The 27,716-nt window shown below is 51.7% G+C and overlaps 1 protein-coding gene across 1 annotated transcript in view; it reads right to left on the reverse strand.

Moving 5' to 3' along the window:
- The window catches only part of CMIP (c-Maf inducing protein), a 237,991-nt gene that overhangs the window by 43,644 nt on the left and 166,631 nt on the right, over nt 1-27,716 (reverse strand). The window contains exons 4-5 of the mRNA XM_082366336.1: nt 8,448-8,609; nt 3,538-3,579 (exon numbers count right to left, since the gene is read on the reverse strand). Coding sequence (XP_082222462.1) covers nt 3,538-3,579; nt 8,448-8,609 — 204 coding nt within the window. The remainder of the gene's footprint in view (nt 1-3,537; nt 3,580-8,447; nt 8,610-27,716) is intronic.

The raw sequence follows: 27,716 nt of genomic DNA on the forward strand, positions 1-27,716 counted from the left end.
GCTATTATCTCATTTGATCCTCATGACAACTCTGTGAGGTCAAGCGGTAGCGATTTCCATGTGTACAGATGAAGAGACAGAGGGTCAGGGAGGTTGTTACAAGGCCTGCCCCAGTCACAGAGTAAGGATCATTTTAGAGCGTATGATTAATAAGAAGATTTTATGTTTCTGTGGCATCTTGCTATGACCCTAGCCCTCTTCCAAGCATGTTCGGTGTATTAGCCCATTTAACTTTCCCAGCAGCCCTGTAGGAAAAGGCACTGTTAATCACACACATTTCACAGATGAGGAGACTGAGGCTTAGAGTGTCAAGTTAGCTGGAAATGATCTGAATGGCCATCTGGTTAAATAAAAATACTCTAGAGCCAGTGGAAAGAATGGAGTATGGCGTAGACCAGTGGTTCTCAACCAGGGTCAGCTCTGCCCGCCTCCCAAGGGATATTAGCATGTAGGGAGACAGTGCGATCATCACAACAGGGGGAATGCTACTGGCATCTAGTGGGTGGGGGCCAGGCATGCTGCTCAACATGCTACAATGCCCAGGACGGCCCCACCACAAACAATCATCCATGCCCAAATGTCACTAGTGCCAAGGGTGGGAAACCCTGGCTTAGACACGTGCTTGCATGCCTTGACTTGAAAGAATCTCCAAGACATGCTGTTAAGTGAAAAATCGAACACAGGGCAACACGTCAAGCTTCGCATCTTTAATGTTAAAAGCAAAAAATAAAAACACAACCGTGTCTGTCTCTGTGGGTTTGTCACCCCATGAAAACCTCCAGGGCTGCCTCTGAAGGGGCCGCTGGGATGGGGTGAAATCTTTTTTTTTTTAAACAATGAAAATATACTCATGAAATCCTTACAAAAGTACTTTAAAGAATATTTTAAAGATATTTTAAGTGAAACGAAAAGCTCTTCCATTACTCGCCCAAGGTCACAGCTGGTAGCGGGTGAGCCCAGGGTCTGCACTCAGCTCTGAACTTGAACCACACTCAGCTGTAAGCCCACGTTCTTCACCAGCACGTGGGAACGCTGCGGGAGTCTGGACTCCAGGTCCACGCTTGTCCAGTGACACACCAGCTGTTACCAGCTAACAATTACCCACGGCGCTGATGCCTGACTGATGGGTTGAATAAAACCAACTCAAATTACTTGTGAAAGTACTTTTGAAAAATAAGTGCATAAAAAACAAAACAAAACCCAAGCCCCACTGGGAGAAGACTAATTGTCAACAGGTCAAATCAGAAAATGTAATGGCTGGAATGAAAGGAGGCTACAGAAGGCTTCACGATAATAACAGCATCGGTAATAGAGAACACTGAAAGCAAGGTGGTAAAACGGGGGGCTGAGGGTCAGACCCTGAGATCAAATTCTTCCCTGTTCTCAGGCATCCCCACTGAGCAGGGGAGCTCAGCCCAGTCCCATTAAGGGGTCAGCCCAGCCAAATTAGCTAAATAAATGCAGCCTGGATTTCTCAGATCACAATTCCTTTCCCAGGCTCCTCCCAAGTCCAGAGCCCTGACCCTCCTTCTGGGGCTGAGGTGCACAGTGGGACCCACAGGTGTTGCCAACCAGGAGGGGAAGATGCCGACTCCTTCCCCGGCACCCACGTCCTTGCCTGCTTCTCCACCAGCGAGAGCCTCTTTGCCTTTGCCCGTGCTGGGCTCCCTGCCTGGACTGCCTTTCCCAGGAGCATCCTATCCACCTGTTAAGACGCAGTTCGCTCACCTCCTCCTTGAAGCCCTCCGCCATCTCCCTCCCAGTCCCCTCCCTGAGAGAGGAGGTCAGGTGCCTGCCCTCTGTGCTCCCCTAACGCCCTGAACAAATCTCAAGCCCGGACCACGTGATTTCTGGATTATCTGTCAGGTTCCGCCAGCACACGGTAATCCCTCAATGGCAGCTCTGTCTGTGCAGCAGAGACCAGTGTCTGGCACATACTTGTCCTCACACGTCAACGAATGTTTTGTTAAGTGGATTTATTAATTAATAACGTGCCAGAGAAAGGTGGTGGTGGGTGACTGGGGAGGTCCAGGCTGACGCTGACCCTGTTCTAGCAAGAGGAGGCAATGGGTGGTCAGAGCAGAGCATGGGAAAAACCTCTAGATTCTTAGCAGACACCCACTGAGCAGCTGCTATGCGCCAGACACTGCGGCTGGGACACCACAGAAGCTGCTGCCTTTACTCTCCACGATAAAAGCCCTAAGGCTCACCTCCTTTGGTGCCCACAGGACCCAGCTGCAGCACGGAGGGTGATTCTCCAGGCCGGGCTGGCCAGGGCCAAGTGGGTGGGCTCCCGAAGCCCTAAAGCAGCTCAGAGGGGCACGGTGTCTGGGATGTGGCCCTTGTGTCAAAGGTTGCAGCCGTGGGACCTCTTGGGCAGGTAAATGTTCCAGGTCCTTTCCCAGGCACACAAAGCTCTGCCTCTCACTTCCATTTCAAGTTCTGCTTTCCTGCTTCCTACTTCCTTATGCTTTATGCTCTAGCAATGCTGAAGCTTCCAGAATATACCATGTTGCTTTAAATCTCTGTGCATGGGACTTCCCTGGCGGTCCAGCGGTTAAGACTCCGCACTCCCAATGCAGCGGGCCCAGGTTCGATCCCTGGTCAGGGAACTAGATCCCACATGCTGCAACTAAAGATCCCGCACGTGGCAACAAAGATCCCATGTGCTGCAACTAAAGACCCGGCACAGCCAAATAAATAAATAAATACTAAAAAAAAAAATTTCTCTGCATGTTTTGTTTTCGCTCTCTGGAAAGCCCTTCCCCTGTTTTGCCATCTGGCAAACTCTTATTGATCCTTCGAAACCCGGCTCAGACATCATTGCCTTTGGGAAGCTCTCTGGCTTCTTTCCCAGGTGAGTTTATCACTCTACTCTCTATGTTACACGCCTCTTATTTTTGCAGCGATCTCATTTAATAGACCAAGAGCTCCTTGGGAGCAGGGGCCATCTTAGTTACCTGTGGATTCAAATACAGAGCTCAGTGCTTGGCACCCAGTAGATGCAACTTCTTTTCTTTCTTCTCTCTTGGGAGAACCACATTTCATAGTTTAAAATCACCCAGGAAGATATTTTACACCAAAGATGCTCACATCAAAGTCAAGTCCCAGAAACTACCATCGCACTTTGCACATCAGAGGGAATTCAATCCGGGGTTCTAGGTGTGGATTAATTGGGAGCATGTCCTGGGGCAAGAGAAAGTTTACCTTTCAGCTAACAGGGTTACGGCTGAGAGTAAATTATACGGTCTCTGCCATCTCCGGCTTCCACTCCCTGCTACCGACTCAGGAAGGAGGAGGCGATTAAGGCACATTTGCTACCAACCTCAGAGACTGATAATTACATCCCCCCAATCAACTGGGGCTCTGACATGTGCAAAGGCAGGAGGGAGAGATGTCTGGCCTGATAGAAAAGACAAAATTGAGCAAGGCCACCGTGCTGGTGGATGATACTGGCGTTTCAAGAGTTCACTCAAACCAGGGGAGGCTTGTGGGCACGGGAGGTGGGCAGAGGGAGAGGGGCTGCCCGGGACTTACCACAATGATGTTTTCATGCTCTTGGGTAGTCAAGTTTGTGTTCTGAAGGATGAGCGGAGAGAGCAGGAGGAAAACAAAGCAAAACACACGATTAATAAAATGGAAATTGGGAGATTGGGACTGACACATACACACTACTATATATAAAGGAGATAACTGATAAGGACCTACTATGTGGCACAGGGAACTCAATACTCTGTAATGGCCTACATGGGAAAAGAATCTAAAAAAGAGTGGATATATGTACATGTGTAACTGATTCGCTTTGCTGTACAGCAGAAACACAACATTTTAAATCAACTCTATTCCAATAAAAATTAAAAATAAATTAATAAATAAAATGGAACATTTGCATCTCAAAGGTCCATGCAGTTTCAAATGCTTTCAGCCTCTCGGACAGAGGGCACTTGTCACTTTTTCTTAATTAAATAGATCAGAAGACCCTCAAAGGCAGGGTCGGAAGCGGGGGAAGGACGGCTTCGGGGGAAGGAAGAATTGAGTTCCAAGTCCCTGTTTCACCACTGGAGTGACGTGACCTTGGACTAGTCACTTCTCAGTGAGACAGTTTCTTCTTCCATAGATGGGGATCCTCTTTGGGTTTAAACCCATGCTTGGCCCTTGTCATAGTGACGCACGCCACTTGGAAGCCCGGAGGCAGCTTCATAATAAACATGTAAAGAAACAGACTTTCGGGCCTTGACTCTGTGCCAGGTAGTCTTTGGGGAGCAGCACATGGAAGATTTCAGTGGCTCCCAAACTAGGTTCCCAGGGAACACTAGTGTTCCATGAGTTGGCCCAAGATGGTCTAGCTATGTTTAAATTCTAGCAATCAACTTGCAAAAATATTAAGCGGAATGGATTAAACTTGCTAAATTTCTAGGTTTTTTTCCCTCCCCCCCCCAAAATCTGGAATTTTCTTACACAACTGGTACCTGTGACCAGCATCCTGTGTATGCAAATGAGGATGCGAATGAGGCTGCAAATGAGGAAAGGGATGAATATGCAATAAGCAAGAGACAGTGAAAAAAACTCAGAAATAGCCACTATTGTCTTTTTTGCTAGTGTCCTGGTGTGTTCTGCTCTGACCATGTCTCAGCGGACACAAGCTTTCACTGGTGTCAACTCTTATTTCCTAATAGCCGTGTTTGCTGTTCATAACGCACCTCCTCGTTGGGCAGTAAACCCCAAGATCGACTGTTCCCAGGTTCTAGAAAGAGCCCCACGGGCTGAACAGGTTTAAGGAGTACCTGTTATCTGATGCGTTTACACCAGCTACAGTGGAAGAAAAGCTAGTGAGCTGTGGATTTCCTTTTGTCCAGTAAGCTGGCTGCCCAAGGGATGAAGGTGGGTCAGTGCCTGAGCGTCACAAGTGTCCAGGTTCCCATGGAGACTGCCTGACTTATGTGCTTAGGATCCAGAACACGCGGGAGGATGTTTTTTGGATTCTAACACCTTTTTCTTTTTGTGGATTTTGGTGTGGTTTGAGCACCCCGTTTATGACAGATTATTAAACACCAGCCATTTTTCAGTCGAGGGCAGATGAAAGCCTAGCTTTGGTCTTTCCTACTCACTACACCTAAGGCACTGTTGTCAGGGCTTTGCTACACTCCTCCCACCCATCTCCTGTTCTTGGGATAGGTTCTATTATCCCAATGACAGATGAGCGACCAGTGGCTTACCCGGGAGCACAGGTAATAGGTGGTGGATTGGAGATCTGACCCCTGTCTGTCCTGTTCCAAAGCCTATACCGCCAACCACTGAGCTATACAGCTCAGCCCATGTGAGGGGCGGTTCCATCTTTCAGGCTGCTGTGGGAGCTCCGAAGGGACCAGCCATCCCTCACCACACCCAGGCACCTTTCCAAGAAGAGCCTCTGGCAACCACAGGTGCCGTTTCTTTGGTCCCAGTCACCGGTGATGGCACATGGCACTCTGCAGGGAGACTTCTCTCCACTAAGGCCATTTCTGACCCCAGGTGGAGAGCTCTCCCTAACAGCCACTGCCCTGGAGGGGACACTTGAATCCTGAGCCGAGCGGCCACTCCACACACTCAACCCAACAAAGGCCTGGGAGGGTGGGGACGCCAGCTTTAATAGGCCTGTCCGCCCCCTCCCTCCCTTGGGATCCTGCCCATCTTCTGGTGGCTTTGGTGGTGCCTGGAGCCTCTTAGGAGGAGGCCTCAGGAACAACTTAAGTAAAGAGAACAGACAGAGAATCCAGTCCATACACAAAAAAGGGCAAGAAAGAGGGAGAGTTTGTCTTTCCACCCATCCCCTCTAGACATCTAGCTGAGGGTGCTGAAGGTCAAGTTCACAGCCATCGCCCACGATAACAGAAATGTGACCAGTTATCAATTGGTCCCTATATATCAGGCACAGTGCCAGGCACCGTATACATATTAGAGCATCCAATCCCTAATTCTGTGAAACGGGTGCTAATCTTAGCCCCAACTCATAGATGAAAACAGCACTGAGAGATCTAGTACCTTAAGCAAGGCCAGTGAGCTCCTGAGAGGAGAACCAGGTCTTCCTCACTCTGCACACCTGCTCTTACCTGCTGTCCTAGGTGGCTGGGTCCCTCACTCACGAAAAAGTCTCCACCAATTCAGGTAATGTCACTTTAGCTTTGCAGTTGGGCAGACCTGGGCCTGGGTCCTGCCTACCCCTCATCCAAGTGATCCTGGGCAGGAGACTTAACCCCTTGGAGCCTCCGTTTACATTTCCATATGTTTTAATACTTACCTTGCACGGCCGCTGGGAGAAATGTAAAAGGGCTGGTGTAAATGCCTGCCACCGTGATCGGCACAGAGCACGTGTTCAAAAACCGTCAGCATCACTCGGAGAGGCGTTAGCCCCACTGGAGGGGATGCCGCCTGGGCTGCGGTCCCAGCTCTGTCCCTCACAAACAGCAGCTCTTAGCAGTAAATTGGGGACAACATGGACCCCTTGCCTGACTCACAGTTGGTGCATAGCAAACCCAAGCTTCCTCCTTTTTTTTCCTTTAAATGCCTCTGTCTCTCCACCCTAGCGCTTGGGATCAGCTGACTTTGAGATCCTTGATCTAAAGCCTCAGAAGTGATGCAAAGCCCACGAGCACGTGGTCACATGAAACATATCTGAGACGGGCAAGAAATCCCACCAGAGGTCGGCCACAGTGTCATCTGCCACCTTCGCCATTGTCCTGATGACAAGCCTGACTTAATGATGGTGTAACGGCGGCTGAGACTGGTGGGGTTGATGGGGTGGGCGATGTGGCTCTGCAGTGAGAGCCAGAGAGCCTTAAGGTGAAACTTCCGGCCCCACTGCTTTCTTGGCAGGTCACTCGGTATCTCTGGGCCTCAGCTTTCCCATCTGTGAAATGGAGACAGCAAGGGCTGTCTCTCAGGGGGAGCGTGAGGATTAGATGGGATGCTGTGTGCGTGGCATCTGGCACCTGCCCGGCATGTAGCAGGTGCTTCCTGAGGGCGAGCTGCTTCCCCTTCTCCAGATGAGGAGCCAGCCCCGGGCCTGCCGACTGGCCCCTCCCGCTCAGGTGGGAAGCCTGGACTCGAGGCCGGGCGTACAGCACAGGCCTCAAATCCCAGACCTTGACCGTGATTCGTTTCAGACCGGGGTCTTTACTCTCCCGTGGGACGAGGCTGGTCTCCCACCCGAGGACAGACACGTCCTCTGCTCCTTTGCCACCCACTTTCTACCTCTCGCTCCCACCTCCTCCCAGGGCGAGGGACCCTCTCTATTCAGCAGACACGGAAGGCCTGGGCCTGTTTCCTGGACCAACGGGCAGTGACCAGCCTGGGTCTGCAGAGAAGGCGGAGGTTCTAGGTAGCAGGGAACTTGTGCCGGAGTCCGAGGCGGGGTGGGAGGAGCCACCCAGGGGACCGGGGCAGCCAGAGGAGCAGGGGCCGCTCCTTGGGGAGAGGGACAGAGAGATAGCTCTGCTGGCCGCGCATAGTTGAAACCAGGAGTCATCAACCCCAGTATCCCTAGAGGGCCAGGCAGGCAAATAAATGAGAGAAGTATTAATATCTGTAAAGTGCTTAAAATAGCACTGGAACACAGTAAACAGAGAGATGTTTCCGAGCACCCCTCGCCCTCCATCGGGCAGCCTAACTGACGGATTAAAGCCTCATGTCCCACTGTCTTTCCTGTCAGAACGTAAGCTCTGGGAGGGCAGGGGGACCATCTTCATCCAAGTGCGCAGAATAGCACATGGCACACACTCAAAGTGTGGGGCTGCCTGGCAAAGCCGATGGCTCAGATGGGTGGCACTAAGCAGCCAGCTGCAAACTGCTGCTGGATTTTCTGATCGTTTTTAAAGAGAACCTGGAAATTCCTATTTTGTTGTGAAATCTCTCAACTTTTAATAACCTGTGTGAGTTGAAGGATAGCTATGGGCTGTGAGGGATGATCAGAGCGGAAAGCCATGTTTGCCTGGACCTCCAGTGCTGGCGGGGGACGGGGTGGGGGGGGGATGGAGGCGGGCCAACGCCATGGGTATAGGAAGGGGGCAGCCTGGGGGCTTCACGGACGTGTTCCCGCTCAGGAACGAACTAGAGAATTCTGAAACAGCGGCCATCATCACCATCGCCAGCCCAGCTTGGGCCCAAGAGCAGCGCCCGCCATGTCCTCCCTCGAATCCAGTCTTGGGGCACAGCTGGGTGGCAACCACTCTACCATCGTCCCCTGACGGCTCAGCTGGAAGCACCAGGGGCAAACCTCCTTCTCAACTCCCTTGTGTCGCTGGGGGACACCGCTCACCTCCTCCCGCAAAGGGGAGACAACACAGACTCAAATTCGATTCTGCTGCTTGGTACTCAGCAGGTGTAAAGGAAGACGACTTCAAAGTGGCGGGGTGTGCTCGGGTGGGGAACGGGATGGCACAGTGCGAAATCAAGCCAAGGGGAAGCGTTACCTCTGAGAGCAGTTTCGAGACGATTTCCAGTGGGGCTTGGTTGATGGAATCATCCTGCAGGGGGGACGTCAGGGCCATGTCCACCAGAGTTCGGATCTCCTTCAAGACGACTTCCCAACGGCTTGGGTTACTCAGGACTTTCTTGTATTTGTAAATCTTTTTCTGGTTGGGAGAGAAAAAGAGACCCACACGTGTTATTAACAGGCCAGGGGTGGAATATACAAGACGATCAAAGAATCCGATGTACTGGATGTGAAAGGCCCCACGCCTGGACCCCTCCCCACCCCATCAGAATCCGATCCCCGAAGAAGGGACAGTCTTGCCCCAAGTCGAAGGCTCCGTTTGCAGACAGCCAGGCCTCCTGAACGCTAGTAATTTCCACTCCTTTTCCAATGACTTAAAAAAAAAAAGATGAAGCTATTTATCCTTCAGGTTAAATCTTTTGCCAAACTTGTTCCCCAAGTATTCAAATGCAATATGAGGGGAAGCATTCCGGGTCCACAAAGGCACTTTCTTTACGTTGGAGGCACTGTTTCTGCTTACCCTGACCCTAAGAGGTCCCCTTGGAGACTGTACTCAACTGAGAAACCTGAAAGACAGGCTTGGGGCCTGGAATTCAGCTCCAGCCAGGTGGGGACCGAGCCCAGAATGGTCCTCAGCTGGGTGTGTTCTCACCTCCGCATCCAAAGCTGGCGAGCGGCTGGGGCAGCGGCCAGCGGCTCCGTCCATATGAGGCCGGGCTGGTTCCGCCCTCTGACATCATGGAAACAGAAGCCCTCTCTGAGGCCGAGGTCCCAGCCCGCGCGCCCCTGGCTCCGCGGCGGCCTGCCCCACTGCCGCCCGGCTTGCCTGGGCATCTCGCTAACTGGATAAACTTCATTAAGTGCTCTGCTCCTTGGGGAAAACCTAATTTTAATGTCACTGAGCCAGCTGCCAGCTGGGTGACATGTCACAATCTCTGAACCAAAGTCTGAATGAGGGCAGGAGGAGGTGAGGGTCCCCCACTGGCCCCGAGGCTCAAAGAGAAGCTTGGAGGCCACCAGCGTCTCCCCGACCACTTAGTTTCTGAGTTAAGAATTACAAAGGGTCTTGGAAGCCAAGGCCTAAAATGAAGCATTTGGGGGACAAATTCTGCATCAAACTGAGTAGTTCTCTGTGCTGAGTGAGGTGTGGTGGTGGAACAGGAGGTCGACTGTAGGATCAGACAGGCCTGGTGCTTCCCATGAAGTATTTCACCTACGGAGCCTCAGCGTCCTCTTCTGTAAATTATGCATGAAAATACCGTGTGGCCTCTTCCAATGTGGAACCCTTATAAATCCTGGACCCAGGTGGTCCCCTCTCTGTACCGAGTTATACTCAAAAGCGTAGTCCAAACAGCACAACCACATAACCCAAAGGGAACTCCGATACTCAACCTGCCTCTTCTGAAAAACTTTAAAGGAATGAAACGTACAACCCACAGTGATACAGACAGCATCCCGTTTTTTTCTCCCATGTTTTTCCCACACTCCATGATGTTCTGGAGCCTCTTATTTGCTAATCATACCCCGGCGCCACCACCATCACCCACTTAGTTAACTCACTCCTAAGTTTATTTCCCCGTAGTCATCCCAGATCTTTCTTATGTAAATCTCTCCGTAGTCTGCCTCTCCCTCCTTCTCTCTCTCCTTCCACACACTCTCTGCCGGCCCCACCGCCTCCCTCCCTCTCTCCAAGCTTTTGACGTGAACACAGCACAGTTTTCGTCAAGTGGGGAATGGGAAAGAGTAGAAACATTTACTTGTTAATCATTTTAGATCCTATAAGGGCTGGAAGAAACGCATGGCAACTTCTGTTGGGGGTGGGTGTTCAGTGAATAATAAATACGCTGTTGATGGACATGACGGTGACAAGCAGTATTTGCTGAACCCCGTGACTTTCATGATGAGGCGCACCTAGCCTCTTGAGGCTCCCCTGGGACCGTAAACACCCTCAGTCCCAGTTACCTGCCTGGTGTTGGGAGGCAGGAGCATGACCAGGTCTATACAAACACAAAGAGTGCCCGAAGTCTAAAGCGGTAGAGACACTTCCCAAGGCAAGAACCCGGTCCATCCCCGAAGATGAATGCTCCTTTGAGTCCTAGACACTGCGGTTCTGCTCTGGGCCCAGAGAATTGCTTCATTTTTAAATGACCATGAAATGGTCACAGAAACTCACCGTATATTAAGCCCCAAAGAAAGCCACAAGGACGCACAGCCGCGTATTCCCACAGTAGATTCTAGATTGGAATACGGTCTGCACTTTAAGCGCCCTCTCTTGTAATCAGCTGCAAGTTATTTACTTTTGAAAAAATAATGACTTCATTCTTTTTGTGAAAAAAGAGGCATGCTCACTGTAAGAAATGTAAACCACACTGAAAAGCACAAAGAAGAGGATAAATGAAGAAAGGTCTCGAAAATCCCACAACCTAGCAATAGCCATCATTAATCTTTGGTGAACATTGTTCCAGCTGGCCCTCAGTTAAACTTCGCCCGTGGGGGTGGGCGGCCGCGAGTTCGGCCCCTAAGTCCCCAGGACCCACACTCGGACCATGTCGCCGAGACAGTGAGGCCCAGGTGAGAGGGCCCATCGGGCGCCGCCTGCCCCAGCGAGCCCCTTCACAGGTGCGCCCAGCCTCGGGCTCACAGACGCAGCCCCCGTGACAGGCTGCGGAGGTCAACAGCTTTCCCACGAGCCCCTGCTTAAGAAGCGTCCCAAGGAGAGTGGTCACAGAGGCTGCGTTCAAGACCAGAAGTTCCCAGGCGCTGACAAGGGCTAACGTTTAACGACCCGCCAGGCACTGTGCAGAGCTCTTCTGGGCGTCATCTCGCTCCACCCTCGCCGTAACCCCAGGAGCTGGGGACCTGCCATAGGCCCTGGGAGCAGAACTGCAGACAAGGACCCGAGTGCAGATGGTTTATTTACTGGGGAGGTGATGGAGGACACATCAGTGCAGGGGTGAGAGTGAGACCGGGAGAAGAAGGCAGTAAATCACCACCAGAGCATCATCAAGTGTTAGGAACGGGCAACAGGCAACGCCACCCCTGTGGGGACGAGGTCGAGTCCTGCGGGGGCCTCTGGGAGACAGTGCGGATCACGCCCTAGACTTGACCCACCCAAGGAGCAAGGAAGCTTCACTGTTTACCCACCAACTTCCTGGACTTCTGGCTGTCCTGTGCCCAGGCCAAAATGCTCCCACAGCCAGGAAAAGACGTGCCCCCGGGGCAGAGTCACCGGTGTTTACAGTGAGCAGCCTTCAGGGCAGAGCGACGCCAAGAGGTAGGGCGTCTGCAGCTTCTGCCCCAGGCTCTAGTTTCCTGTTCACACACAAGAGTACCAGGGCCGGGAGGTGACATGACTTGCCCAAGTTCACACAGCTAGAAAGGGGCAATTCACAAGTACGAACCGGCTCTGGGGGACCCCAGAGGTCTCCCTCTTTCCATTACATGGGTCAGGGCCGGCGCAGATGGTGGAGAGGAGGCGCGGATTCACCAAGAGACACTGTGAGGAAGGCGGCAGGAACGCTAGATGGTCTGGGATGAGGGCTAGAACACGTCTCCAAGGCTCTGCGAGCTGGTGGGAGCAGCAGGTGGGCAGTGCAGCTGTGACATCGTGGTCACGGGGTGTGGGCAGGTGGCTGCTTCCTGGAAGAGGCTCTGAGCCCTGGCACAGGGCAGCCACAGGGCAGAGGGAGGCCTGCCCAGGACCATGGGGGCCTCGTCACTCTGCCTTGGGTGACAAATCAGCACATTTCATCCCAGGAGCTCTGCTGAGCTCATCTGGTGATGAATCACGGTGGGACTGGGTTGGGGAAGCCTCTGGAACCCTGACTCCCAGGAGCCCGGCCCTCAGCTTTGCTGTATGGTCCCTCCACTGAGCCCATGTCACCAGAAGGGGTGGGTGACCTCTTGCCGTGTCTGGAGTGGATGGGCTGCTGGATTCCTTTGACAGGAACCTCGGAACTGTCTCCCTGCTTGTTTTTGTGTTAGAAAGCCAAGAATGGTCTCACATTTTTTTTTAAGGGTTGTTAAGGGGAAAAACCAACAACAAAAAAGAATACACAACAGAATCAAATGTAGCCCACAAAGCCCCAAACATTTGCTGTCTGGACCTTTAAAGAAAGAGTTTGCTAACCCATGGCTGGAAAGGTCGAACCCCACCCAGCTGCAGAGTAAGAGCACAATGCAGCTCAAGATCAGGGGCCATCAGGGAAACACAGGTTCAAACCATGAAGAGACACTGCTCCACACCCACTAGGCTGGCTGGAACCAAAAGACAGGTATCTCCAAGAGTTGCCAAGGATGCAGAGAAAATGGGATCCTTGTGCATTGCTGTACAGCACCACTGGAAAACACGCTGACAGTTTCTTAAACCATTAAACATAAATTTATCATATGACCCAGCAACTCCGTTCCTAGAAATCTACTCAAGAGAAAAACAGACTCTACATAAAGACATGCACATGAATGTCCATAGCAGCATTATTCATCACAGCTCCAAACTGGAAACAACCCAAATGCCCATTAGCTGATGAATGGATAAGCAAGACATGGTATATCCAGACAATGGAATAGTATTTGGCAGTAAAAAGGATGGAAACACTCATATGTGCTACAAATATGGATGAATCTCACAAATATGCTAAGTGAAAGAAGCCAGATGCAAAAGACTTATTGGAGGATTCCTTTTATATGAAATGTCTAGAAAAGGCAAATTTATAGAGACAGAAAGTGGAACGGTTATTGCCTGGGGTTGGGAGGTGGCAACAGAGATTTGGCTGCAAACAGATATGAGGGCATTTTTAGATGATGGAAATACTCTAAAACTGCATTGTGATGGACGCACAACCCTATAAATTTACTAAAATCATTGAATCATTCACTTACAATACGTGAATTTTATGCCATGTAAATTACACCTTAATTAGGTGTTAAAGAAAAAAATCCCAACCCAGGTAGGCGGAGGACATCAAAAAAAAAGTCAGAGGCAGTGTGGCTTCGTGGTTAAGAGTGCAGGTTTTGCAATCAGCAGACTTCAGTTCAAATCTAAGCTCTACTTCATCTACCCATCCACCTATTCACTGATCCATCCATCCATCCATCCACCCATCCATCCACCCATCCACTCGTCCATCCATCCATTTATCTAATCATCCGACAACAGTTACAGGGAACCATCTAGTATGGTGTGGCACGTACTGAGTTAAGTCCTAAGGATACCAGTGATGAGCAAAGCAGACAGATCCCAGTGCTCGTGGAACTTACAGCGTATCACTGGCACCCTACTTTCCTCATCTGCAACGTGGGATGAGAACAACCACTATCAAAGGCTTGCCATGCCCATTCCATGAGATGATACATATAAACACTTAGCCCTGTTCCTCGCGAAACAGCAGCGCTCATTCTTATCACCCACCAAGTCCTGTGGGTGAGTGAGCCAGAGCAGGCAGGGCTCAGGAGGGCTGCCGGCGTCTGTGACTAAGCCCCACCCGCTCCCGAAACAACAGAGCCAGCAGGAAGAGCCAGCCACGCCTCCACTGCAGTCTTCGCCCTCTGCTTATCAGGAAGGGGGCGTTACCTGGGCAACATCCGCCATCTCTCCAGCAAATGCTGCTACCGCAGAGACAACCACAGACGCCCGGGTTCTCCGGCCTGGGAAAGTGGAGCCCGTCGGCTCCTCCACGGGAGACAAGCTGTCACCGGGCAGGCGCCCCTCTCCAGGAGAGGTGTGACTCAGAATGTGCAGGCACCACGCCTCCCGCTGACGGGGCGGTTGCTCTGCCGCTTGCTGCAGCCTCCGAAGCACGCATGCTCCCCCCACCCGTCATTAAAGGAGAGGGCGCTCCTGGAGCCAATGAGGAAAAGGAGCCTGGCGGGAGCTGGGCTGGCTTTGACAACTTCTTTCCAGGCTGTGTCCCAAAGCTGTGCTGCCCGGCACGAGAGCCACCAGCCCCGTGTGGCTACTTACACTGAACCTAATTAAAATGAAATACAACTGAAAATTCAGCGCCTCCGTCCCACTAGCCGTATTCCAGCGGCTGGACAGCCGCACGTGGCTAGAGGCTGCCACACTGGACAGTGCAAATAGAGAACATTTTCATCACTGCAGAAAGTTCTATTGGGCAGGCTGTCCTAAAGTCTTAGCATGCCCTCTGTCACCCACGCCCCAGAGGACCAGTGACGTGCTCGTTGCCTCTCCCATCACTCAGGCAACGCCTATTTGCTGGGGCCAGTATGTGAGCGGCACCCTGCCCATCTCCTCCAACTTTCCCTCCAAGGCCTACAGGGGCTGTCCCCAAATGTCCTTTGCACACCCAGGGAGAATGACCAAGTGGGTGACTTCTTTGGCTTCCCTGATTCCTAGACAGGGGGGCCTCTGACCGCCCTCATTCCTTCAAGACTCACTGGGGCTATGGATGAATGTGCCAGGTAACTCATCATCTCTGCCAACCCAGTGTGCTTCTGGGGGCACACTTTAAAAAATTCTCACAACCACCCGACAATGGGAGCAGTATAATTAGGTTCATTTTACAGATAAGAAGTCTGAGGCTGAGAGAGGTTAAGTCAAGGAACTAGTAAGAGCCGGAGCTGGAGTTGGGACCCAGGTGCAGCTGGATCCTGAGTCCCCGACCACCGTGCCACTCTGAGAGGCGCACCTGAGTGCTTTCTCTGCCTTGATCGATGCTGCTGCCTCCTGCTGAAACGGACAAGAAGCCCTTTGAATTGGAGGGCTGAGCCCAGGGGCAGTTCCAGACTGGCTGGAGCTGGGCGTCTGGATGACATCTGCCTGGAAAGCCGGGTCCTTGGGAGACGGGCAATTTGTTTGCAAAAGGGGGAAGAGCATGGCACTCTGCCCCCTAAGTGCCCACTGGAGGCGGTCTCCCTGCAGTCATTACTGCTTCCAAGGAAACAGCAGAAACTCGGGCACAGTGTCCCGCTCATTGTCTCTGGAGCATCGCCTGGTTGCCTGGGCAACCATGCATCTGGCTGGTGAGGAGATGTACTGGTCTTGGTGCCAGGCTTGCAGCTGGGTACCACATCCTACCTGGCTCTTAGGGCCTGCTGCAACCTTGGCAAAATCCAATCATCCACGGATCCGACTGACTGCACTGAGAAGATTCTAGGTGGCTGTTTTCCTCACTGAGCTCTGGCTCCTTGGGGACAGGGATCATGACTTGTCTGTTTCTTCACTGTTCTGTGTGGTGGCTGGAACCGCGGAGGGCACATGGAAGGTGCTCTCAGTATTTGTCAGAGGGAGGAGAATAAGAATCAGAAATAATGGTTGGGCTTCCCTGGTGGCACAGTGGTGAAGGATCCGCCTGCCAATGCAGGCGACACGGGTTTCAGCCCTGGTCCAGGAAGATCCCACGTGCCGCGGAGCAACTAAGCCCGTGCGCCACAACTACTGAGCCTGCGAGCCGCAGCTACTGAGCCCGCGCACCTAGAGCCTGTGCTCCACAACAAGAGAAGCCACCACAGTGAGAAGCCTGCGCACTGCAACGAAGAGCAGCCCCCGCTCGCCACAACTAGAGAAAGCCTGTGTGCAGCAACGAAGACCCAGCACAGCCAAAAATAAATAAATTTAAAAAAAAAGACACCTGTTCTTTAAAAAAAAAAAGAAAGAAAGAAACAACGGCCAACATGTATGAAGTGCTTCCACTGTTGTCAGCTACTACACCAAACCCTTTAACCCTCCCAGCCCACTGCAAACGCAGGAACTACCTGCAGGGGGAGCTTGTTAAAAGGCAGATTCTAACTCGGCAGAGCTGGATGGGGCCTGGGAGTCTGCACTTTCCAGTAGCTTCCAGATAAGAGAGATGCTCCTGAACCCAACCCCAGGTGCCTCGTCTGCTCCTCCCTAGGAGGCATGCTTGCTCTGTCCCCATGATACAGAGAAGGGGGCAGTGAGGGAGTGATACCTTGCCTGCGGTCACACAGCTGGTGTTGTGAGCTATGTCCCCCAAAATGGTATGTCCAAGTCCTATAACCCCTGGTTATCTGTGGATGTGACCTTATTTGGAAATAGGTCTTTACCGATGTCATCAAGTGAAGGTGAGGTCATGCTGGATTAGGGTGGGTCCTTATAAAAAGGCCAGGGGAAGACACACACATACACAGGGACAGAAGCTAGGTGAAGGTGGAGGCAGAGACTGAAGCAACGCCTCTACCAGCCAAGGGACGCCAAGGAGTGTAGCAGCCACCAGAAGCTGCAAGAGGCAGGGAGGGAACCTCCCTCAGAGTCTCTGGAGGGAGCATGGCCCTGACAACACCTTGATTTTGGACCTCTGGCCCCAGAACTGTGAGCGGTTACATTTCTGTTGCTTTCAGCCACCCAGTTTGTGGTACTTTGTTATGGGAAACTCACACAGCTGGTAAGCAGCAAAGCAAGGCAGACCCCAGGGAGCCTGGCTTCAGCCCTTCGAGCTGGCCCTTCCCATCCTTTAATTTTATGGAGGTGGCAGCCGGGGCCCCTGCTCTCAGCGGCCTCTCCCAGCTTACCCTCGGCTTGGAATCGGTTAGGTTTTCTCTTGCTGGGGAAGACCTGACCTCCTGTCTCCCTCTTGCTCCCTCGGGGTTGGAAAAGCTGGCGTCCACCCTTGACGCCTGCCCCCAGCCGATCACCTGAGCGCAGAAGCCCCTGGTCCTGTGCTGCCTGCACACCTAGGCGCCTGCACCATCACTAATGTCACGAGGAGCCGCCTGGACACCCAGAGAAGCTGCAGAGGGGATTCCAAGGAGGATTCAGGAGGACGTCAGCGCAGGGCTGGCTTAGGGTCCTCGGCAAAGAGTCATGAGGTGGGCTCTGGCTCAGAGCAAACAGTGCCCGCTTTCCTTTTTTTTTTTTTAAATTGAAGTATAGTTGATTTAGAATGTTTCAGGTGTATAGCAAAGTGATTCAGTTATATATATATATATATATATACATATACATATATATATATATATATATATATAAATATATTTCCAGATTCTTTTCCATTATAGGTTATTACAAGATATTGAATATACTTCCCTGTGCTATACAGTAGGTCCTTGTTTATTTATTTTTTATATAGTAGTGTGTATATGTTAATCCCATAAATAAATTCCCAATTTATCCTCCCCGCCCCTTTCCCTGTGGTAACCATATGTCTGTGAGTCTGTTTCTGTTTTGTAAATAAGTTTATTTGTATCTTTTTTTTAAAGATTCCACATATAAGTAATATCATATGATATCTGTCTTTCCCTGTCTGACTTACTTCACTTACTATGATGATCTCTAGGTCCATCCATGTTGCTGCAAGTGACATTATTTCATTCGTTTTTACGGCTGAGTGATATTCCATTGTATATATGTACCACATCTTCTTTATCCATTCCTCTGTCAATGGACGTTGAGGTTGCTTCCTTGTCTCGGCTACTGTAAACAGTGCTGCTGTGAACATTGGGGTGCATGTATTTTTTCGAATTAGAGTTTTCGTCTTTTCCGGATATTTGCCCTGGAGTGGGATTGCTGGATCATTGGTGGTTCTATTTTTAGTTTTTTGAGGAACCCCCATACTGTTCTCCATACTGGCTGTACCAATTTACGTTTCCACCAACAGCGTAGGAAGGTTCCCTTTTCTCCACACCCTCTCCAGCATTTCTCTTTCCTTTTATCAGGGTTACACATCTGCCAATGGTTGGCAACCCCCATTACGCCAGCTGACAGCCCAGGGTTTCCTACAGCCGAGCACTGAGCTAAACTCATCCCAGAACAACTGTTTCAGGGTTCTCAATCCTGGCTACGCATAAGAACCATTTGGGAGGCTTAACAACATTCCAACAACAGAGTCCAACCCCAGGCCAATCTCATGCGGCGGCTGTTGTGGGCAGGGTGGAGCCGAGGCATCTGGTTCTTTGGGCACTGGTATACTTTAAAGTATATCTGAACACCAATGGGCACAACAACATTATTCACAATTGCCAAAAGGTGGAGGCAACTCAAGTGTCCATCGACAGATGAATGGATAAACAAATGTATGGATACAATGGATTATTCAGCCATGAAAAGGAAGGGAATTCTGACACATGCTACAACATGGATGAACCTTGAGCACATTATGCAAGTGAAATAATAAGCCAGTCACAAAAAGACAAACACTGTAGGTTCCGTTCACAGGAGGGTATACCTAGAGTCGTCAGATTCATAGAGACAGAAAGTAGACAGAACGTAGAATGCGGGTTGCCAGGAGCTGGGGGAGGGGGAAGGGGGAGTTAGTGTTTAACAGGGACGGAGTTTCAGTTTTGCAAGATGAAAAAGTTCCAGAGAAGGATGGTGGAGGTGGCTGTACAGTGTGAATGTACTTAACGCCGCAGAACTGAACGCTTAAATCTCCAGGTGACTTGAGCCTGCAGCCAGAGGTCAGCCCTGGTGGTCCAGTCTAAGGTGGCAGATGTGACCCCTGCACACTGTACAGATGCGAGACCCCAACAGTAACCTGCTCCGGGACAAAGCGGCTGTCTGAACCAGGACCCCTCCTCAGGGTCACCTCATTGTCCCGAGTCACGGTCAACGAAGAGACCGTGAGCTGCGTACATAGGTACAGCCCTGGACCTGCTCTCAGCTTCTGGAAATGCTCTCCTGTCTCCACGTGGCCTAACCCCAGGGGCTGGGGAATGGGCAGTGCCCAGGGCGGGGCTGCACGCACCTTCCGGCCTGGTCACAGCCCTCTAGGGAGGCTGGGGGCTCCCCAGTCCTGCTCAGCACACCTGGCGCTACACCCTCACCGCCTTTGCTCACATGCCTCCACCCCCGTCAACTCCTGGGGTGCTCAGAGGCTCAGTCACGACCCTGCTGTGGCCCTCAGGTGTGTGCAGAGTGGCGCCCCTCTGCATTCGGACTTCTGCTGCTAATAAGCTGTGCAGCCTCAGGCAAATCATATCACCTCTCTGAACCTTAGTTTCCTCATCTGTAAAATGGGGATAATAGTCGCATCTGCCTCTTGCAGCTGTTCACAAGATTAAATGTGATATTTCATGCTGAATCTTATAGCTGCTCAATAAATGGTAGCTACTCAGTCAGTAGGACATCGATTAAAGACATCGATTAAAGACAGTTAACTGCTGAGAAAAAATAAAGGTGACTAGAAACCCCTAAATGTCCATCGATAGGGAAATGCCTGAACAAACTACAGCCGCATGCAGTATCACACCAGACAGCAGTTAAAAGGAACGAAGGCAAGCCAACAGACCTGCCATGGATTCCACCCACATGAACCATGTTAAGCGTAGAAGCAAACACACACACACACGTGTACGTATATATTACATGACCATGCTGCACATATGAGGGGGCTGAGGAAGAGCTTCAGCTTTATCTGAAATGTTTCAAACTGTTGCAGGAAGCCATAGCCGTGTATTATACATTTAATTTAAAATAAATAAAGAGAAAAATCCCCAAAGATTTCAGAAATTGGGATCATAGAGGTGGTATTGTCCCTTCTACAGAATTCTTAAATTGGTCAGAATCCCACATCTTAGAAGGAGCTGGAGAGTATCTGACATCCTACTCTTCTTGACTTTTCAGTGTTCTAGTAGATTACCTCGTTTTTGTTTTTGTTTTTTGGCTACATCACGCAGCTTGCGGGAACTTAGTTCCCCGACCAGGGATCAAACCCGTGCCCCATGCAGTGGAAGCTCAGAGTCCTAACCACGGGACAGCCAGGGAATTCCCAGGATTACTTCGTTTTTGAAATGATACGTGTTCACTGGAAAACTAGAATAGTACAGAACGGTGTCAGGGAAGGGAGTAATAAAGCGCGCAAGAGCTCAAGGTGTGGGCTCAGCGCCTGCACATCTGTATGCTGGTGACCATCGTTCCACGGACTCTCCTTCTGTGCACATGTGTAACCCTGCCATAAAAGTGTACATAAATTTAGCCCATATCGTACGTGTTGGCTTTTTTGTTTGTTTGTTTTTAATTTATTTATTTTTGGCTGCGTTGGGTCTTTGTTGCTGTGCGTGAGCTTTCTCTAGTTGCGGCGAGCGGGGGCTACTCTTCGTTGCGGTGCGAGGGCTTCTCATTGCAGTGGCTTCGCCTGTTGCAGAGCACAGGCTCTGGGCGCACGGGCTTCAGTAGTTGTGGCACGTGGGCTCAGTAGTTGTGGCTCACGGGCTCTAGAGCGCAGGCTCAGCAGCTGTGGTACACGGCCTTAGTTGCTCCGTGGCATGTGGGAATCTTCCCAGAGCAGGGCTCAAACCCATGTCCCCTGCACTGGCAGGCGGATTCTTAACCACTGCGCCACCAGGGCAGTTCCTGTTGGCTTGTTTTTTAACCTCACCTCTGCCCCCCACTGCGTCTCCCCCACCCCAGAATCCATGCTAAAAACAAACTATATGGTTGGCAAACATTTTCTGTAAAAGGGTCAGGTAATAAATATTACAGGCTTTTCTGGCCACACTCTGCTGTTGTAGCACAAATGGGTGGGGATGGGTGCCCCCAAACCTCTTATTTACAAAAACAGGCAGTGAGCCCGATAGTCTGTCAACCCCCGTACATATCAATTCAGATATTCCTCCACGGCCATACGTTAATCAAATGCAAATATATAGAGAGATTTTCTTTGGTCCTCAGCTTTTGTTGTTTTGTTTTACGAAAAGGGCATCACATTATACGTGGATCTCTGCATCTTGCTTTTTCTCTCTCTTTTTTTTTTTTTTTGGCTGTGTTGGGTCTTCGTTTCTGTGCGAGGGCTTTCTCCAGTTGTGGCAAGCGGGGGCCACTCTTCATCGCGGTGCGCGGGCCTCTCACCATCGTGGCCTCTCTTGTTGCGGAGCACAGGCTCCAGACGCGCAGGCTCAGTAGTTGTGGCTCACGGGCCCAGTTGCTCCGCGGCATGTGGGATCTTCCCAGACCAGGGCTCGAACCCGTGTCCCCTGCATTGGCAGGCAGATTCTCAACCACTGCGCCACCAGGGAAGCCCCCGCTTTTTCTCTCTTAACACCTGGAAGTGGCCCCATGTCAATCAGTATAGATTTTCCCATGCTGTGTGTTTTTATAAGCCACCTCAAATATCACTGGGCAAAGGTAGCATATACACTTAGAAAATGAAAAATCAAGCCAACAGGCGTCCTCTTGCCTGACCTCAGCCTTCTGTGCAAATCCTCTGGGAGGTCTTTCTGGCAGCAGCCATCAGGCGCTGTGACTGCTATACATCAGTGACCGGCGCATCCCTGACCAGACAGCCGGGTCCCTTACCAGGCACTCTGCGTCAAAGAGCTCTTCTCCAGGGGCCACTGCCTGCCCTGAGGCGGCCCCCTTGGTCCAACACGTACCTCCACGGTTCCCAAGATCAAAGCCACCCACCCACCCCAGGCTCTCACATACTCAGAGACGTGTCCTGATTCTCCTTAATTGTAAACTTGACCCAAGGTGTGGGTGAGACCCCACCTTTAACAGAATGTTTAAGAAGATCCGATTATTTTCCTGTAATGATTTTGCCAATGACGTTAGTGGTGCTGGGAATCCCGTGCAGAACTGAACCACGTCCTGAAGACCACAGTGGGGGCCACTTGTTAATCAATAACAGGAAAGGCTGTTTTCTGAGGAAACAGCCCCGATTGCTAGCAACTCACCAAATAAATTAAAAAATGCAAATACGGTACCAGAGGCTGCTTTTCCTCTGCCGTGTGGGAGAGGCCAGCCCGAGCGAGTTTGGCTGCGCTGAAGGGCAGAGGACAGCACCGGGCTGTTGCCCTTGGGTCCGATAAAGGGAAACCTCTACCCCAAATAAGGAGTTCTCCCGCTCGGCTTCGGCTTCGGACCGTAGCATCTCAACAGGGGCCTCCGCTGTTTATTTGACTAACAACTTTATCTAGTGCTCGAAGCACTTCAAAGGCATCCGATCCGTTCACCTCTTTGTGTGGGAAGCCTCTAGTCCTTGTCGGGCTGCCGCCTCTGGGCTGGAGCCATGGCTCCTGCCACAAGCGGCCTTAATTTATGAGCACCCTGGAAAAGGATCCAGTTTCCTAATTAATTCATCCGCAGCGGATCGTCAATGGGCGTGCCCAGGCAGGCAATGAGGGTGTGCTTGAATCAGCGTGGGGCGTACCCCTGCCTTCCCGAGCGGGGGTCTTGTGGGGAGGCAGGATGCACCAGGGGCTGTTCCTTCCTTGCTGAGGAAGGCCCCTCAGACAGGCCCAGGGCATGGTCAAGACAGAGTCCAGGGGTGGGACCCGGGGGCCATTCACGGCAGTCAAGTCTGAGTTGCCCGCACAAGTGGAGGAGAGGCTGGCAGAGCAATCCAAGAGCCCTTCCTGCTTGATCGCAAGCCGAGAGGGACCCAGCAACAGGGCCTAAGGGACACAGAGGAGGCTCAGGCCCGGGTCTGAATTCTGGCTCAGATACAGGGGAATGTTATTTACTCTGAGAGTCAGTTTTCTGGTCTGCAAAATGGGTATGCAATCCTACCTCCCAGGGACTCTGTATAGACTAAAATAGGGCAGCAGATGAAGTGGCTGGAAAACAGTCAGCACTCAACAAACGTCTGCTGCTCTTTCCCCTTTCTTCTTCTTTTTTTAAAAATTTTATTTATTTGTTTGTTTATTTCTTTTTGGCCGCGTTGGGTCTTAGTTGCGGCATGCGGGGTCTTTCGCTGCAGCGCGCGGGCTCTTCATTGTGGCGCACGAGCTTCTCTCTAGTTGTGGCGTGCGGGTTTTCTCTCTCTAGTTGTGGTGCACGGGCTCCAGGGCACGTAGGCTCTGTAGTTTGTGGCACGCGGGCTCTCTAGTTGAGGCGCGCGGGCTTAGTTGCTCCGCGGCACGTGGGATCTTAGTTTCCCGACCAGGGATCGAACCCACGTCCCCCCTCATTGGAAGGTGGATTCTTTACCACTGGACCACCAGGGAAGTCTCAACTTTCCCCTTTCTTCAAGCTACTGCAGTGGCTCTCCGACTGTGCTGTGTATCAGAATCACTTGGAGGGCATGGAAAACACACCTTGCTACACTCTCCTCCCGCACTTTCCAGTTTATAAGACAGAAGATCTGCATTCCTAGTAAGTTTCCAGGCTTTGAGAACCACTGAGCTACAGTTCAGAACCCCCCGGGTCCATCGTGACAGAGGCCTCTGAGGAAATAAAGACCATCCCTGATGGAAAGTTCAACGCAGATGCTGACAAAGCCTTCGAGAGTCAACAGATGCCAACGGTCTGCTCCAGTCCGCCACCTTCGGCCATTGTTGAGCTGGCCCTTGATCTCCTGGGGGCGCTTTTCAGGGTCCACGCGCTCTCGGACGTCTGTTCCAGCCCAGAGGGCAGATTCGGCCCACTCTGCCAAAGGGTCTTACCCACGCATCTGCTTGGTCCCCACTGTTTCTCCAGCTCCCACCGGACACAAACCACCGTGGCCTCCTGCCGCCAAGGTCAGCAGGCTCCATTCGGGTGGCTTTAGCACCCTGGACAGGGGCACGCTCTCTGTCCATTTCAGAGCCTTCTGCAAAACCATCCTTGGGGTCTCAGAGGGACAAAGGCCATGGGACTTCTGCCCTTGTCTCCCGATCAGTTAGCCTCTCTCCCAAACCCCTTTCCATCCAGAGAGTTGGCTGCCTGCTGGGTATTTTCTGATTGCCGGGAGAGGTGAGGACCTAATCCCTCTGTGGGGACAGGCACTGCTCTTTTCGGAGGCTCTGTCTGGCCTCGTCTCTGAGCCAACAGGCGGGCAGGAGCCTTGGAGGCAAACCCAGAACGGCAGGCCACCCTCCCCTCCGAGGCCGGCCCCGCCCCCCACGTGGCCCCCCGAGAGCTGCCCAGCATCCTCGGCTCGGGGGGCCTGCTGCCCACCACCCAGCTGCGGAAGGGACCTGCAGACTCCTGTAGAACAGAAGGTCTTCCTGGTCAAGACACTGCCTCCCATTTATGTTTTAAAGACTTATTTGAAGAAAGAGAAAGGAAGAAAAAAAAATTTTGCCTTAAAGGGCAGAAAACAAGTTCACCCGCAAAACGTTTACGTGGAAAACTTCCTTGTGTGGTGCGGTGACTCATCAGCCCCGTCAAAGGGTGCGTGGGATGACACGCTGAAGCCCTGGTCCCCCTCCTCGTCTGGGAAAGAAAAACAACCCACAAATGCCCTTCTTTCCTGACTGTTTGGAGAGTCGGCTGTCACGCGTCACTCCTGAGGCCCAGGGAAGGCCGTCATGCACCCCAGGGGGCACTGGGGTGTCTGATGTCTCCAAGCCCGGTGCTGGGGCAGCAGGGGGCAGGGAAAGGCCTGGGGTCCCAGGGACGTGGTGCAAACCCAGCTCCCCTGCTTCCTGCCCTGAGGCCCGGACAGGTCATTCCACCTGGGGACCCTGGGCTCCATGTTCTTGACCTTTTGAGTGGGATGGTTAGAGGGATCCAAAGGGGTGAGGATTAGTTAGGTACAAGGTGCCTCTCACCGCCTCTGGCTGGTGGATGGCGGGCACTCAGCAATGCCTGTTCTTTCTCACAGAAACTCAGCTTCTCAACAGTAAAAACTGAAAGATCTAAAGTCCCACCTGGCTTGACCCTTGTCTGAATGAAATACTACAAAACCATAAAAAGAAATGAAGTAGATCTGAATGTGCTGTATGAGCTCATGTATGAGCTCAACCACGATACGTAATTAAAGGGTAAAGGACCAAGGAACACCCAGTGTGGATAATAAAACCCGTGTGGTGTTTTAAAAGGAATTTTCATAAAACCTTCTGAAGGGCCCCATGAGACGAACAGGACTGCCTTTGGGAATATGGAGTTGAGGGAGGAGGGACTATGCATTTTACACCTTTCTATAGATTTTAGAATTACCGAGTACAGGCATAAACTCATTGGTCTTAGATGCTAACAGCGGATATCTGGGGAGTGAGGGATTGGCTGGAAAAGAGGTCAGGAGGGAATTGTCCTGGGTGACAGGAACCTGGGTGGTGGTGATTCAGGTGACTACAACAGTCAAAACTCACCAGACCCAACAGATAAATGTGTGCATTTTGTTATGTCTCAATTATAGCTCCATTTTTTTTTAAACTTAAAAAGTGTTAACAGAGATTTATGGACAGTGGGAAATTTTTTTAGTTTTCTTTGTCCTTTTCACTATTAAAAGAAAATCTTAATAAATGCAATTTTAAATGTCCCACCTTAGTACTCTTGTATACCACTGGGAGGTGTATAAATTGGTTTGGACCACTTTGGAAAACTGCTGGGCGGCATCCACCAAAGGGGACCCTCTGCTTGCCCTACGGCCTGTGCTCAAAAGGCTGTAAACATATGTTCACCAAGAGACATGTTTATAATGGTTCTATTCATAATAGCCCCAACCTGGAAGTATCTGTCCATTAACAGAATGAACAAATTAATAGTCTATATTCATTTAGCAGAATGCTATGGAGCAAAGCAAATGAATAAATTACCGCGACACAGGGTATTATATATTGCATAGATAAATCTTATAAACATAATTTTGAGCCAAAGGAGCCAGGCACAGAAGAGTTCAGCCTGTACGATTCCATTTACATGAAGTTCAGGTTTGTGCGAGACTAATCCGTGCTGCTAGAAGGCAGGAGAGTGGTTTCCTGTGCTGCGGGGGCGGTTGGCAGGGATTGGAGGGCCTTGGGGGGGTGCGGCCAGGGAGGTGGTCATGCTCTGTGTCTTGATCTGCGTGGTTACACAGGTTGATTCTGTGAGAATTTGTGAGAATTCATCCAGCAGCACTCTTTTGATCTATGCACTTTTCTATATGTATGTTATCCCTTAATGAAAAGTTTATTTAAAAAACAGACCAAAGGACTTCCCTGGTGGCACAGTGGTTAAGAATCCGCCTGCCAATGCAGGGGACACGGGTTCGAGCCCTGGTCCGGGAAGATCCCACATGCCGCGGAGCAGCTAAGCCCGTGCGCCACAACTACTGAGCCTGCGCTCTAGAGCCCGCGAGCCACAACTACTGAGCCCGCGAGCCACAACTACCGAGCCCACGTGCCACAATTACCAAAGCCCGTGCACCTAGAGCCCCTGCTCCACAACAAGAGGAGCCACGGCAATGAGAAGCCCGCGCACCGCAACTAAGAGTAGCCCCCGCTCACCGCAACTAGAGAAAGCCCATGTGCAGCAAAGAAGACCCAACGCAGCCAAAAATAAATAAATAAATTTATCAAAACAACAACAGCAAAACAGACCAAAGTGCCCCATGTCTATTCCAAAGAGAGCTCTGGTTGGGGAAAGTGGAGACTACTGCAAGGGCTTAACGCCCATCTCGGGCTTCCCAGCCTCTGTGGGCTCAGACATGGGGCTATGCCGCCCACGCCCGCACCCTCTCCAGGCCTGAGGTGGCGCCTCCTCCCACCAGAATAAGGGGGTTGGGCTCGGAGACCCACCACCCCGGGTTCAAATCCCAGCTCTGCCTGGTTCTAGCTATGGACAAGCCCCTTTGCCCTCTCGGCTCCTCCTTCAAGATGGGCCTGACTTTGAGAAGACTGCAAGAGAGCACACATCAGAGCCCCCAGCACAGCTCCTGAAGCTAGTAGGTACCTAGTAACTGTTCTCTCCGTTTGCTGTAAAGAAAGCCCACGGGAGCGTGAGCTCTCCTCCCCAGGCCGTCCTGCCCTCTGCCGCTTGTTAGTTTCAATCCCTGAAGCTCCCCTTGTTATTAGTTCCAGGGTCCCCGATGACCCACCGAGGGCCGTGAGCTGTGGCTGGGAGTCGCTGGAGACTGGACTGTGGCCCTCGCCGGGGGCCTGGCAGCCTGGGCCCCGTGGCCTCCCTCGAGTTCCGCTGACCACAGGTGCAGGAGAAGTGGCCTGGCTGGACTCACCTCTGTGAGGGCCTCTGCTCTCCGGGGCTTGGCTCTGCCGCCAGCTGCACCTCCCGCTGAGGGCCCCCCAGGAGTCTTGGACTGCGATGGGCCCCTGCCTCGTGGGGAGGGCCCCTCCTTTCACGGTTCTCTGTGGAATCCCTCTGATCCCTCTTAGGAAGTCACAAAGCCCTCTTTGACCAAGTGCCAGAAATTAATCTGGATGGAATTCCTGCCTTTTCGACCTGGAGGAAGCAGACCTGTGGCCGGGCCTGTAAAAGGACCGAGGGCAACTCCTGCCCTCCTTGCCCTGCTTCCCTGATTTACCTTCCTGCTCAGAGGCAGGACGGCTGACACTCATGACCTTCCCAGGCAGCGGAGAATAGGAAGCTCAGCAAAGGCTCCCGTGAAAAAGCCCCAAGGAGACACAGGCCAGAACTGACAGGGCTGGACGTGGATTCCCAGTGATACTCAAATTCCACAGGTCCAGGAGG

The sequence above is a fragment of the Balaenoptera borealis genome, assembly GCF_965194805.1.
Source record: "Balaenoptera borealis genome assembly, chromosome: 19".
NCBI lineage: Eukaryota > Metazoa > Chordata > Mammalia > Artiodactyla > Balaenopteridae > Balaenoptera > Balaenoptera borealis.